Source organism: Electrophorus electricus, chromosome 4 (genome assembly GCF_013358815.1).
Source record: "Electrophorus electricus isolate fEleEle1 chromosome 4, fEleEle1.pri, whole genome shotgun sequence".
Lineage (NCBI taxonomy): Eukaryota > Metazoa > Chordata > Actinopteri > Gymnotiformes > Gymnotidae > Electrophorus > Electrophorus electricus.
The window spans coordinates 8,788,668-8,803,344 of NC_049538.1; the positions used below are offsets into that span (position 1 = coordinate 8,788,668).

General features: G+C 47.4%; 1 protein-coding gene across 8 annotated transcripts in view; it reads left to right on the forward strand.

Annotated features, from left to right (window-relative positions):
* phactr4a (phosphatase and actin regulator 4a) overlaps positions 1-14,377 on the forward strand; it is a 30,307-nt gene extending 15,930 nt beyond the window's left edge. For 4 of the 8 annotated variants that reach the window (XM_035525194.1, XM_035525193.1, XM_035525191.1 and 1 more), the window contains 14 exons: positions 2,455-2,631; positions 2,859-2,939; positions 3,105-3,806; positions 4,123-4,536; positions 7,717-7,749; positions 7,878-8,009; positions 8,599-9,091; positions 9,551-9,780; positions 10,114-10,261; positions 10,491-10,546; positions 11,682-11,743; positions 11,867-12,004; positions 12,466-12,542; positions 13,049-14,377. In XM_035525194.1, coding sequence (XP_035381087.1) covers positions 2,455-2,631; positions 2,859-2,939; positions 3,105-3,806; positions 4,123-4,536; positions 7,717-7,749; positions 7,878-8,009; positions 8,599-9,091; positions 9,551-9,780; positions 10,114-10,261; positions 10,491-10,546; positions 11,682-11,743; positions 11,867-12,004; positions 12,466-12,542; positions 13,049-13,064 — 2,759 coding nt within the window. In that variant the 3' untranslated portion in view covers positions 13,065-14,377. The remainder of the gene's footprint in view (positions 1-2,454; positions 2,632-2,858; positions 2,940-3,104; positions 3,807-4,122; positions 4,537-7,716; positions 7,750-7,877; positions 8,010-8,598; positions 9,092-9,550; positions 9,781-10,113; positions 10,262-10,490; positions 10,547-11,681; positions 11,744-11,866; positions 12,005-12,465; positions 12,543-13,048) is intronic. The other 4 variants (XM_035525192.1, XM_035525195.1, XM_035525196.1 and 1 more) reach the window with 4 other exon arrangements.
* The last annotated feature ends 300 nt before the right edge of the window (positions 14,378-14,677 follow it).

The window sequence follows — 14,677 nt, forward strand, 5'->3', positions numbered from 1 at the left end:
CTGCCACTCGCAGTGCCACGCTCCACATTGTAACACGAGGTTTGAGTGCCATGGCAACGGGCTGCATCATAATCTGTCATCATGTCGTCCTTCCTGTGAGCATAATGGTTGGGTGCTTAATTGCCCACTTCCCACCCATAATGTTGAGGCCTAAGTCCTGTCAGCAGTGTTGACCTATAGAGTGAACGGGGTCCTTTCTGTTCAGAGTCTGTTGCTAGTGCATAGTATACTTATTAACTTCCATGTTCTCAAAGTGCTGTAGGTTGATTTTACTGCATGACTGATCCATTCTGTTAAAATATAAAGAAGCAGTACAGATATAAACTATGCCACAGCATTCTTCTGTGGTCATCCTTTACTGCATATGTAGCAAAGTAGAACTTATAATGAAACTAAAATGGTAAGTGTCCTCCCTTTCTTGAATGGGGAGGAGGATGTTGGCATTTCCTGCCTGCTTTATTCCTGTTCCCGAATGGTGGTATTGGGTAAGTTAGTCGCTGACACTCTCCACCTCCTGTCAAGAGTAACAGAGGACCTCTAATGCCAGCATAACTACAAAGATGTAAACACTCATCTCACTGGAGCAGTCGTGCGAGGCTTGACTTGTCCTGTTTCTCAGGGCCAGTTTGGCTTCTCTCTCTGTCTCCGTCTACGTCTCGCTCCCTCTTTTGCATTATTCATTTGGAACAGACGTCTTTTGCAGAGTGAATGGCACAGCTTGCTTGCTATATATATACTCCACCGCTCACCCAGGCGCCAGCATCTCATGATGTCCTCTTTCAAGTATTGACTCTTCCAGCACTGCCTCTGCTTTCTGTGACTCCTCCTCTAGTCTTAGCCTTTAACACACACAGCACAGTCTTGTCTGCGGCAAGGCACTGCCACCGCTCGTCTTCCAGAGCAGTGCTTGGTCTAAAACGGGGTGTGGCTTGCTGACAATGCCAAACAGAAGTCTGAAAGTCTGTGTGCGCCCAGTGAGACGTCCGTCACGCATGGCCTGGTTTCATTTATAGCCCCATGCCTGTGGATGACATGCATCTTATTATATCCCACTGCCATTGCTACTACGCTAATCCCTGCCTCTTGGCGCACAGGTGTCAGTGGGATATGTGTGTATGCCTTCTCAGGTCTACCAGGGGAACTTTTCTTGTGTATTGTTGTGAAGCAGCCCTGGATTCTTTCGTACAGTGTAATTAGGGAAACGGGGCATGCTCGCCTTGCCTTTCCCATGATCGGTTTGGTGGAACTGTAAGTAATCTGACTCGTGGGATGGGGTTTGATTTGACTGGTGGACTGTGGTTTAGCAGTGGAGGGCTGTGCTAAAGCAGGATTACTCATCATCTAACACTGTGTGTGTGTGGGGGGGGAGGGGGGCTTCTTTTGGGCTTCATTTCCTTAGGTGCACCCCCCACTTTGGGAACCACTGATCTAAGAAATGTTTTGGTTTTGACTTTCCTCCCATGCATGACCGTGGAGTGTCATTCTGAAGACACACATACAGTGCATGGGAGTAATTTGATTAATTTTACTAATCCATTCCAGTTTCTCGTGTTACTTAATATCTTTAACCCAATGGTCAGTTTGCCCCATAAAAAGGCAATCAAGAAAAAGTTATCACATGACAGATCAATGAGTCACACTTGTTAACTCAACGCAGTACTCTGTTGCTGCAGAGTGCCTTTAAATCACACTGGTTGACAGTGGAGGTAAACTGGAGGTTGGGTAATCCTACTGCTTATTTTCATTCTGACACTGTTTGACATACTGTTATCTAAAAAATGTTATCGAAAAAAACAAAATTCCAGCTTCACTATGGCTGCTACCATCATTTTATCCGTGCTCCACTTTTTGTCCAATTGAGATTGAAGATTTTTGTAGCTGTACCACAATGTGTAATCATTTCGGTGTTCAGTTTGTATTTTGTACATTTCAATTTTTCACATCAAATGTGCACAACTGAATACCATCTGTGCATCTCACACCCTCCTCAATTAAGTGTTAAAGGGAGAGTATGCACAAGCTACAATTTAACACCAGAGGGAACAAAAACAAAGTTGTTATATTTGCATGATCTCAGTAGACAGCTGTATTTTTATTTTATTTTATTTCAGATGTAGTGTTTAGTTAGGTATCCTGAGTCTTTTTAGCCTATGACGAGGCTCCACAGTGTAGGCAAAACTCTGATACTCGTGGATATGTCTGGTGGTGTGGGGTGTTTTCCTCTGCCTTCATGCACCGTGCTTCGTGGGTTCCTGATGTTGGTGAACAGGTGGGGAGCAGACTGCATACGTACTGAACGTGTGATTAGGAGTAAAGATGGGTTTCAGCTTCTCTAGGATATTCCTGTCCACAGGGCTGTTGGCAGAAACTCTGTTCCCTTTCCCACTGCCTTTGCCAGTGTTTCAGCCTTGAAAAGCTGCCCCTCTCTCACGTTCTCCCTCCACCTCCCCACAGAAGATGAAGTTGACGACCAGCAGAACAGCACGACGGGCAGCGACGGCGCGAACTCTAGCGGAGATTCGCCCCCATCCAAACGCAAGGGCAAGTTCTCCAATCTGGGCAAGATCTTCAAGCCCTGGAAATGGAGAAAGAAGAAGGTCACGAATGAGAAGTTCAAGGAGACATCAGAGGGTATGACATTAGTGGTCTTCAGCCTGCTTTTTACAGCACTAGCGAAACGCCAGTTAGTAGCTGTAGAGTGAAATAATAATTTTTCTTTCATTTTCACCAAACATGTTTTCACTTAATTTTATTTATTTATTTTTACTGCCACTGAGCTACCATCCTGATGATCTGTTTGGTTTAATAGTGCTTCCTAACTTTGCTTCTGTAATGGATTCTAATGTCCGTGTTGTCAGTGCTGGAGAGGAAAATCTCGATGAGGAGGAGCAGGCAGGAGCTGATAGACAAAGGAGTACTAAAGGAAGTTCTGGACAACGGTACGGCATCATACATTCAACATGAAGGCATTTCACATGTTGCATCCTGGTAACAGCAATTCAAGTACCAAATGACAGACCAACTCCTGACATGGCTGTTACAAAACTATCCTGTAAGGTAAGCGCTGGGTAATATCCACTATTGTTTGACCTTTTGTGTTGTAGAGAGTAATGATGTAAAAGCCCCCTCAGTGAAAAACGGTCACACAGCACCTCTGCCAGGGGACCGGGGGCACACCATGGGGTCAGATGTCAAGGGCCCAACCTGGCGGCCACAGGGTGAGGATCGGAAGAACGTAGCAGATGCGGACCGCCGCAGCCGGGCGCCATCGGACGCGCCCCGTAACCGCCAGCCCCTGGACGTGGATACCCGCACCCGTGGGCCCCTCGAGACGGACCGACGCAGCCACCTGGGTTCAGACAGCGAAAATCGCACCGCGTCTCTGCCTAGGGACCGGCACGGGCAAGACGAGGGCAGAAAGCGTGAGCGGAGGGACGATAGGGAGGACCGAGAGCGGCGGGACAGGAGGGACGACCGGACAGAGCGAGAAGACGGGGAGAAGAGAGACGGGCGGGGGGATAGGGAGGAGAAGAAGGAGACGAGAGAGAGGAGGGAGGAGCGCGAGAGGAGGGAGGAGCGCGAGAGGAGGGAGGAGGGAGGCAGGAAGGAGGGCCGACGGCCAGAGCCCGCCAGGCAGGTTGTAGAGAGCAGGCAGCTCAGGCCTCAGTCTGAGATGGACCTAAGGAGCACGCTGCAGAAGAGTTCATCAGAAGTGGGCCAGAGAGTGCGGCTAGCCTCAGAGGCAAACCACAGGAGCACGCTCCCCCGCCACGCACCCTCTGTGGATGAGCCCCGAGGACACACAGGTAAAGCCCCACCCCCACTCTCACACACTCCTATTCATTACAGTGTCTGAGTGCTTTTGTTAAATGGTGGATCACAAGTCCGTTTATTATCTACTGTTCCTGATGCAAGGTTGCATACAAAAGGATGTAGCTAAAATCTCTGAGGAACAGCTTAGCTAATCCCTGCTTGTCTCTCGTATTACCATACTGCCTGTTTGCTTGTGTGTCTGTGTTGCTCTGCTCTTTATGCTCCATGTGTTGCTTATGCCTTTTGTTTCTGTGTCCATTTCCTTGTTTTCATCTGTCTGCGTCTCTGTGACCCCTGCCCTTGCTTTAGGGTCCAGTGGCATGCGTGTTCTCTCTATCCCCGAGCCCGAGCCTCACACTAAACAGGCCATACTGCCCCCAAAATGGCTGATGTCCTCCACTGAGTCTGGCCTCTCATCGTCCTCTTCGTCTGCTTCATCGGTGTCCTCGACATCCTCTTCCTCGTCTGCTCCCCCCATTGCAAAGCCCCCTCCCCGCACCGTGTCCCTCTTGGCAGACGACTCGTCCCGCCAGAGCCCCGCGCCTGTGGCTACGGCTGGAGGCCAGGAGGCCCCGCCCACTGTTCTGGGACATGCCCCGCCCCCCTCCCCTGTGCTTCCTCCTGCTGTAGCTTCTGATCCCTCAGCACCCCCCACCTCTGCCAAGCAGCCCCCGGTGCCTCCACCCAAACCCTCCAACCGAAACAGCAACCCTGCACTGCAAGGTGAGTCCTGTCTGCCGTGGTTGTCCCACCCCGTGTTCCTGCTAGCCAGCGTTCTCACCCTTCAGCTGCTACATGCATCCATTTTCTCCGTGCTGCGTGTCCCAAAAAGACTGCGCAACTAAATCGGGTCGAGATATTGGGATCAGATAACACTGCAATGACTCGTATAGTGACGGCAGGCTCAACGCTGCAGTGCTTTTGGGAATCTAGCCAGGTGGGGTTCAAAAACTCAAGCTGCCATTTTTTATCAGGCTACATTTGACTTCAGCAGTCATAACAAACCATGAGTAGAGTTGTTTGCAATGAAATTGTGAACGGAAGCGTTGCTAGAGATTAACAGAGAAATCGACCTGCTCAGTGGACACACAAGAGAAGGGGCTTGAAGTTAATAAGCTGACTGACAAAGCAAACAATGAAACTTCTTGTCTGATGAGTCATTGAAGCTTCATCTGATGTGTTTGGAACTAGAAAGGCTTGTCTGACATGCAGCTTTGCATACTGGCGCATGGAATGCACTGAGTGGAAACTAATAACCACAGTATTAAACTGTTCTGTTGTCTCAAATTATGAATCTTTTATGTACTGAGGAACTGAAGAAGCTAAACTTTTGAGTAGTTATAGTAAAGTAGCAGTTCAGTGGATTGACGTCCAGGCTGGTTTGGCAGAAGGTTGGCTAAATTGTCCACAGCTGTAGACTGTTTCCCTCGCTTTATTGAAATAAAGGAGTTTCACGTAATATATACATATTGTTACATTTTCAAAAAACACAATTCACACCTCCAGTCCATATATGGAATCTAAGCTGCAGAAACAGCCCATTTTGACTCACTGTTTTGGTGATGTCAGGAGAACATAGGTAAATTATCTCAACATTTTCAGTCTACAGAAGTTTAGCCCCACCCACTTACAGAGGGGACATATTGAAAGTGGAAAGTGTTTGTGCGTGTGTACACTTTAGTGTGTGTGAGTGTGGAAGCTTTATATCACGTGGCACTCCGTTACCACAGCCCAGCCTAGAGTGCCGGCTAAAATCAAAACATCTGTTGACAGATGCATGCTGTTATTTACACAGGGACAGGTGAGGAGTTTTGTCCCAGACCTCAGAAATGTGGCACCTTCTGAGAGGCTTTTGTTGAGAAAAAATGATGATAGTGTTGAGCAGCATTGCTAGGCTTTCAGAGAGGTCAAAACAACCCATAAGCAGCAGCTATTCTAGGGAAACAGTGTAATTGCGTTTCCACGCAAAATGGACAAAGGTTTAAATAATACATGTGATACCTTTTGTTATTCATTTTAATACTAATACCAGCATGTTTCCGGGTTAAAGGACATACTCAAAGACGCTTGAAAATGTAATTAGAAAAAGCAGAAAACAGAGCTGAGGTCTGATCGTGTGCCTGTGTCTGTGTGATGTTTTTATAGAATGAGTTTATAGATCTGTTGCTTATCAGCAGTGACTCACAGACCGCACATGCAGTGGCCCTGGTTCTCAGAGTCGAGTCCCCATCAGGAAATCACCAGCACTCCACTTCCCTCTTGACCTCGCAAGATGCACTACTTTGTTTCATAAACAGTATCAAAGACTCCGTCCCAAACATTCCAGCAGTACCGTAGAGCGGCGGACTGGAGAACCACGCCCTCTCTAAAGTCACGCCACCAACCCTGACGAGGGCGTTGGGGGTGGGGCAGGCGGCTGCCAGCGTACCTGCACTCGGAGCACACAGAGCCCCATGCCTGTCGAGTGTTAGGCCATTTATAGAACACCAATCCTGCAAACAGTCCGCCAGGTCAGGCCTGGCCGCTCTCACGTCACAGAGAGGTTTATTAGGGCTACCCCAAAATGTTGTATGATGGACTGACTAGTTGAAAACACCACAAGTGCAGTCAGAACTTAATAGTTCGTTCGATTGTTAAAACATTTATGATAAAACATTTGAAAGGCAAACCTATGGAAAGGGTTTGGAGGGCTACTTTACATTTACATTTACGAAATTTAGCAGACGCTCTTATCCAGAGTGACTTACAAAAGTGCGTCGTCGTTTAGTCATAGAATTTATCCTCGTACAGTAGGTTAGAATCAAACATACCAATGAACTAGAATATAGGGATGAATGCTGATGCCTAGAAGTACAAAATACATAAAGTCTATCTTAAACAATGACAAGTGCTATAAACAATAAGTGCTAGAGTTTGTTAAACAACACAATCAAAACCCTACAATAAGTACTAATTTAGTCAGTCAATATGGGAGCAGTGTCAGTTGTCCTTTAAATATTCTGTAAATAGATGGGTCTTCAGTCTGCATTTGAAGACTGCAAGGGATTCTGCTGTCCAGACAAGCAAGTATGCTCCATTACAAATGACTGATAACCATATTAAAATGTATCTTTAACCTAAGGAATAGTAATCCTTTGGTTAACCTATAATAAAGTAAACTGATATGACTACTTTCTGCTTTTTACTTTTTAACCCATTAACTGGCAACGAATTTCAGAACTCTGCCCCCCTAATCTGCCAGCCACTATAGTCACCAGTAGTCTCCCTTAAGCACCTATGTTTTCCCTGTGCAGACTCGTAAGCTCAGGAGATGTTACTGATGCTGTCTGCATAAACAGGCGCCTTCCCCTGCATTCTAGCATTGCTAAGACCCTTTTCTGCAGAATCGTTTCTGCTTTTCTGTCTCTACTCTCTTGTCAGATTGGTATGTTCCTCCAGTGTTGACACCCCCTGATTGTTCTCACTGATGCCAAAAACAGTCTACAACTAAGTTCTTCATACCACATCGGTGGAGCTTTGTTGGAATATTCTGATTTAAAAACACTCTTCTCTGCTACTATGAAATTATGGACCTGTTGGATTCAAAAATTTTCCCGAACATGGTTCAAAACGTCTGTTTCCAGTCACACAAGATATTCAAATAAAAGACCCAAAAAATGCACCTGGGGTAGGAGCCCTGTGTGGCCACTACCTGTATTGTTTCTACCCAACTCTCTAGATAGCCTTTAAGGAAATTGCATTAATACAGTCAGGGCCTTGTATAAACATGAATGTATATTAAAAATATATATCAACATAATGCAATGTATGCAGCACAGTGTCTATACAAGATAGACCATTAAAACGTGTGTTATATAAGAGTAGGTATTTTATTCTGAAGGATTGTTTTGTAATGGTTTTCAGAGGTCCCTCTCTTGAGAAATGCTCTTCTCATCTGTGAGTCACGACAAACCTTGAGACCAGCCCCTAAACATCTAATTTGCATCTTTGAATATGGAAATATTTCTTGCTACAAGTTTGAGGTCTTCAACTGAAGGCTAATCACCCCACCCCACCCCCCTCAGCCGCAACGTTACGCAGATACGGCAAGCCTCCGCCCCCTCCCTATTGGACCAGCTGGCGATGGCAGGCCGAGTACGGGGTCTACCTCTCCCTGCCCAGCTACCTGTGTCGCCGCGGCGCCCAGTCGTGCCCAGGTGCCAACCCGTCCCTCGGCACACCTGCCTGCCACTAACAGCTCAGCGACTGGCATATTCGTGTCCACACCCAGACTCTGCATGTAGTGTGTCTCAGTGGTCTTGTTTTGTACTGGAATAAGACCTGGACGCGAGACTGCACTCAACAGATCATGGCTGGCGGCCATCCGCAGCTGACGCTACACCCATGTGTGCAGCCCTCACACCCATCCAAGTGCATGGCACTGTTGCACCAGGCCCTTGAACTTGTCACCACATGAGTTAAGCTTTGGAAAAGCAAAATCGTCCTTGTCCAGCATGGTGTACTATAAATCAAGCATTTGTTTGCATGAAACCTAAGTTTGTTTTAAAAGTCGATTTGACTCCTGCATCACTCCTGTGTTATCAGTACTGACTGTTGTCTACAGCACTGCATAAACTAACCTCATTTAGTGATTAAAAGTGACATTTACCATCTCCTTTTAAATATGTGCCTGAGGCACCACTAACGCTGTAGTTGCCCGTTTTAAAGCTCGCTACAGCCGTTGTCTTCCCTCCACGTTGCCTTTGGAGAACCTTTTCTTTTGCATTTTCCTCTCGTCATTCACAGGTGATGCACTTCCAGCTACAGGAGGTCCACACCCAGTTTCAGCCAAGCGCTCCCCTCCCATTCCCCCTAAGAGGATGACGCCTGTCGCCAAACGCCAATCTGAAGACCTTTCATCACACCAGGTCGAGCCTGCCGCCAGGACCTCCTCCCTCGAGCTGCCGTCCTCCCGATCCGAAGACAGCAAGTGCCCCAACCCCGCACCTGGGATGGCCTCTCCTCCGCCTGCCCATATCCCTCCATCTCCCACTCATGCCAACCCCCAGCCTGTCGTCCTAAGAGTGGACCCGCCCAGCCCCACCACCGAGCCGCCCTCCCATCCCCCGGCCCTGCCCCTGCACTTGCAGATCCGGAGGGCGCTGGCCAGCCCTAGGCCGGCTCACCCCAACCCGGAGGGCTCGCAGAGGGCTCATTCGCTGCTGTTTGAGACACCACCAGCACTGGTCATTGACACGGGACGGCACTCGCTCCCTGTCACCATCGAACCCCTCAGACTGTGAGCATTGTCCATTGATTGTCCATTGATTGTCCATTGATTGTCCATTGATTGTGCCTTTATATGTAAGGTGCTCATTGTTTCAGTAATGGAGGTTTGGAATGGTAAAAGGGGCCCAGAAGAGTAGTGTTATGCAGCATTGAGAAGACCTTTGCTATATCGTATCCTCCATCTTGTAGATATTTTACTTTTATATTTCACACACACACACACACACACAATATATTTTTAAAAAATGTTTGCGTAGTTAATTTATGTAGTCTACTCCATTTTGTTTTGAGTATTTGTGCCAGTGCATAAAAGTTACTAATTTAAAATGTCTAGCTCTCTCAGTGAGTGATGGAGCATTATTTACTTTTCACTGTAACTTGATATCTTGTGAGAAACATTTAAGCTTCAACCTTCACCCTCTCTTCCTCTGTGTCTCTCTCTCTCTCTCTTTCTCTTGCTCTCTCTCAGGCCTGAGGATGATGATTTTGATTTGGAGGAGGAGATGCAGAAGCTACACCCCGCCCCGCGGCAGCCTGAGCTGGAGCCCCGGAGCCGATGGGGCTTAGTGGGTGAGCCCAGCGTCACGGTCATCCCTGAGCACGGGAGGAACGGAGACAGCGAGGAGGATGAGAGCGACTCGGACGGACCCGTCCTCTACAGAGACGACGAGGAGGAAGACGAGGAGGATGTACCCATTAGTACGAAGCTCAAATCCCTTTTCCTAACTGTATGAGCTGAGTGTATTCTAAGCAAATTTGTATCATGAACCTGAATTCTGAATCATGTTTTATAAACACCGTAATCAAATTATGATTTGCTGATGCACACAGCTGATAAAATGAGGGCAGCATTTTAATAAGCAGTGGAACCACAGAACAACGGCAAGAGTGACCGCGCAGATAAACACTGATGCAGTGCCTCACAGATCCTCCCCTGCTAGGAGAAGGCCTGACTGAATTAATGAAACAAAGAGATTCGAGAGGGGTTGTAACAGGTTTTGGGGCATGGGGTGGGTGTTTTGTGTGTGTCAGGTGGTCTGGCGGCCCGTGTGAAGCGGAAGGACACTCTGGCCATGAAGTTGGAGAAGCAACAGGAGCAGCTCCCCCAGGAGGCCAGCAGCTGGAAGAGCCGCGAGCAGTGGGAGGCTGTTCGCAACAAGATCGGCACCACCCTCACGCGGTACGCCCATGCCGGCCGCCTGGACTCACGCTCAACTTTACTTCAGCCCTCAGATACCATCCCCACTAGTGCTGAATGCGCACGAACGGGCATGCACGCAAACCCAGTCGCATGCGTGTTCTCACGTTGGCGCTGTGGCGTGTTATGCATGTTCTCACGTTGGTGCTGTGGCGTGTTGTGTATGATTTCACGTTGACGCTGTGGCATGGTTGCTACTGTACCCCCTTAGGAGACTGAGTCAGAGGCCCACACAGCAGGAGCTGGAGCAGCGGAACATTCTGCAAGGTGAGCGTCAGGAACAGCGTTCACTTCCTTCCCCCTCTGCTCCTCGGGCAGCGCTGACCTACTGACCTGCAGAACACGGTGCTCATCTCAGTGCCCCGAGTTCCCAATTCCTACTCAATCACTTCCAGTGTCTTACTGCTGCCCCCTGGTTTTCTGCCGTAACAGTTATTAACACCTGCAGGGATTTGGGTGGAATGTAAAGAGCCTCAGCTAATCAGCTTCTGTACTGTTGGAACACAATTCTGAGGGGGGGAAAAAATGTAATGATTTCTGCTCTCTCAAGCACATCCTAGCTGTTCCGGGTGCACTCAGGTGAAGCTCTGCAGAGCCTTTCACTGTGCATGTGTGTACCTGTGTGTGTGTGTGTACCTGTGTGTGTGTGTACCTGTGTGTGTGTGTGTGTGTACCTGTGTGTGTGTGTGTGTGTACCTGTGTGTGTGTGTGTGTGTGTGTACCTGTGTGTGTGTGTGTGTGTGTGTACCTGTGTGTGTGTGTGTGTGTGTGTACCTGTGTGTGTGTGTGTGTGTACCTGTGTGTGTGTGTGTGTGTGTGTACCTGTGTGTGTGTGTGTGTGTGTGTGTGTGTGTGTGTGTGTGTACCTGTGTGTGTGTGTGTGTGTGTGTGTACCTGTGTGTGTGTGTACCTGTGTGTGTGTGTGTGTACCTGTGTGTGTGTGTGTGTGTGTGTGTGTGTGTACCTGTGTGTGTGTGTGTGTGTGTGTGTACCTGTGTGTGTGTGTGTGTGTGTGTACCTGTGTGTGTGTGTGTGTGTGTGTACCTGTGTGTGTGTGTGTGTGTGTGTACCTGTGTGTGTGTGTGTGTGTGTGTACCTGTGTGTGTGTGTGTGTGTGTGTACCTGTGTGTGTGTGTGTGTGTGTGTACCTGTGTGTGTGTGTGTGTGTGTGTACCTGTGTGTGTGTGTGTGTGTACCTGTGTGTGTGTGTGTGTGTGTGTACCTGTGTGTGTGTGTGTGTGTACCTGTGTGTGTGTGTGTGTGTGTACCTGTGTGTGTGTGTGTGTGTGTACCTGTGTGTGTGTGTGTGTGTGCGTGTGTGTACGTGCGTGTGTGTACGTGCGTGTGCGCGCGTGTTTTTTGTTTGTTTGTTTCTTGTCTAAATGCTTGCTACTTGTTCCAGCCAAGAACGAGGCAGACCGGCGGGCAGAGAGGAGTGAGATTAAACGTAGACTCACAAGAAAGGTTAGACACACGCACATATACTAATGGGTGCTCTAGGTTTTGGCTCCAAGGGGCTCCAGCCTATGATGGGGCAGCCTTATCTGCTTGGTAGCTGTGTGCTCATGAACGTGTCCACTCGTGCAGTTGTCCCAAAGGCCCACAGTGGCTGAGCTGCAGGCCAGGAAGATCCTGCGTTTCCACGAGTACGTGGAGTGCACACATGCGGAAGACTACGACCGGCGTGCCGACAAACCCTGGACCAAACTCACCCCTGCTGACAAGGTAACAGCTTGCGGCTTCACTTACAGCCAGTACACACAGTAATAGGCCACTGTTTCAAAGTCCAGAGATGCTGTGCTTGATCAGCTCAGCTTCAGCCAATGCAGGTCTACTGGAGTGTCTGAGTCTTAGACCTGCTGTGCAGAGGAGGCGGGTTGGCCAGCTCTGTGTTAAATCTGTAAGATGAACTTCACATTTTGGAAGTTCTGCACTAGGCCAGAAATGCTCGTGGTCACTCGACACTGATCCCACATCCTTTCTATGTAAGGACTGACTGAGAGTGCTGGACACTGGCATTTTTATTTAAAGAGTTCTCCATCTGAGGTTACAGAAGAGTCTTAGGTGCTTTTAAAGGGGATGTGGGTGGGTGGGGGTGTGTGTATTTCGATGTTGGAGTTGGCTGAGCCCAGAGGGAATGTACTAAGTTTTGCTCCAATTCTGTCTCTTCTGGGGACTCACTGCAGGCTGCCATCAGAAAGGAACTGAATGAGTTCAAGAGTTCAGAGATGGAAGTGCATGAAGACAGCAGGATGTACACCAGGTAACGCCCTCTCCACCCCAGCAAACTCCGCCTCCTAATTCTGACTTAGAGCTGATGGACACATGGCAAAACATCTCTCAAACATTAATCACATTTATTATGTGATCATATAGCTTTTGCTTTGGTTGGAGATCCAGTGGTTAATTTGAGCCTTATACACTAGTTGAACGTTTGCCTAGAGTGACCCCAAAGTGACAAGTATAAATATAAATATCCAAGTTGTGGCTGCATATTTAGTATAAAGCTGAAAGGCTTTGCATTGTTATGGTGGAAAACATTACAAATAGTAAAACAGAATTTCAAGATGAATTGTATCCTTGGTGTTTCTTATGTAGCTTGGATTCTCTGTTCAGTCTGATTTACTCATATTCAGCCAGTTTACATCCCTAATAAGAACTGTTCCACACAGTCCCCACACTCTGTAGCGCATAACTATCAGGACTGAGTTACAGCCTGTCAGAACGTGTTGTGAGGCACTAACCAGGAGCCTTGCCCCCGTCTCACAGGTTTCACCGACCGTAGTCACCAGACACTGAGGGAGAAAGCTTCACCCAGCCGGGGCTGTGGAACTCCACCCGCGGGACACGTTCCTGTCCTCCGCCGGCGCTGCTGCTCACAGCCCCGTGGGACCAGAGTCATGGTCCCACCCCACAGCCTCGGACGGACAGGCTGCGCAGGACCAGTGTGCCGTGGCTACCGCGCTTTATCTTTCTTTCTTTTTTCTGAGGGTCGTTGTGGAGTGCCAATCCACGAGGCCTTCCCTGGACTCCTCGGTCAGGCCGAGTGGTTCACTTGGCCCGTGCTGGGACTTGTAAGGGCGGGCATCAGAAGACTGCGCTGAACGCTTTCTGGAGTCACTCAGCTGGTTGTCACCTGGATGGCCTTTTCTTGTTTTTAGATTATGCAAACCCAGAAAATATACATATGTGTATTTTTATAAACAGGAATTTGCGTGTTCAGCAATAATTAATTTTATGGTAATGATGACACTGTGATCTTTGTAGTCAGAACAGAATGTGATGGTGTCAGAGCGTGTGTGTGGTGCGCGTGTGTGTGGTGCGCGTGTGTGTGTGTGAGTGAGAGAGGGGGTGTATGTTTTGGGGATGTGCTGTTCTCCTCTGCCTTAATGCTGATGCAGAAATACTTCAGATCTCTCCAGCCTCTGTATGAGCCCGTAACAGAAGGGCTCAGAACATTGACAAAGCTACTGCATGCGTTAGCTGAAGTAATGTGAAGAGTAATACTCCAGCGCTGATGTGTGTGATCGAAATCGCATCCATATCGAACTCAGGATTAGTCTGTGGTACTCCTCAAACATGCTGCATTCTCTCGGCGTGCGTCCTACTGTAAATTCTACTTTTTAAGATGTGACTAAGCATTTGTGCTTTTTCTTTCCAACAAACAGCTTAAATGTAATACAGATTTTTATTCTAAATTAAACTCAACGGACAATATTACAAGCTACTTTGTAAACCTAAACTGACCATTCTGCACACCTTTTTTTGGTTTGATGCATTTAATGACTCTTAATTGGTTGTATGGTACACTGTTTTGGAACCTCATCAAACTCCTGCTTTGTATAGGTGTATGCTCTAGATCCAGTTAATTGTATATCTTGTCTTCCTGAACATAATGTTCAAAATGTGTTTTAATTGTAATTATAGTATTACACAAAGATGTTTTTAAAGCACAAATGTAACAGTATAACAGTGTAAGTAGTGCAAAAATGTACTTAAAGAAATCTGCTATTTTACTGATGTATAGTTATTTTTTATGAAAAATCATAACAAATGAACGGTTACATCATGATTAAAACTCTAATTTCGGATACATTATTTTTCTGTCATGTTTAACTGATGCTAATGGTAAAAATTAAATTTCACTGAAGGTGTGTATCCTGACCAAATAAGCCACTTTATTAGAAACACCCACTTTGTATCGGCTCACTGGCTGCTTTATTGAGTATATGTCTTATAGTTGCAGTATGTGCATGTACAATTACAATCCATATGTTGGCAAAGACATTTCATCAGCTATTCATGTCACAGTTTATTCATCCATAATAATACACAAGATTTATATAGCACTTTTGAAGTAGTTTTTGACTACTGGTGTCTGGGTATTTGATTGAGGGG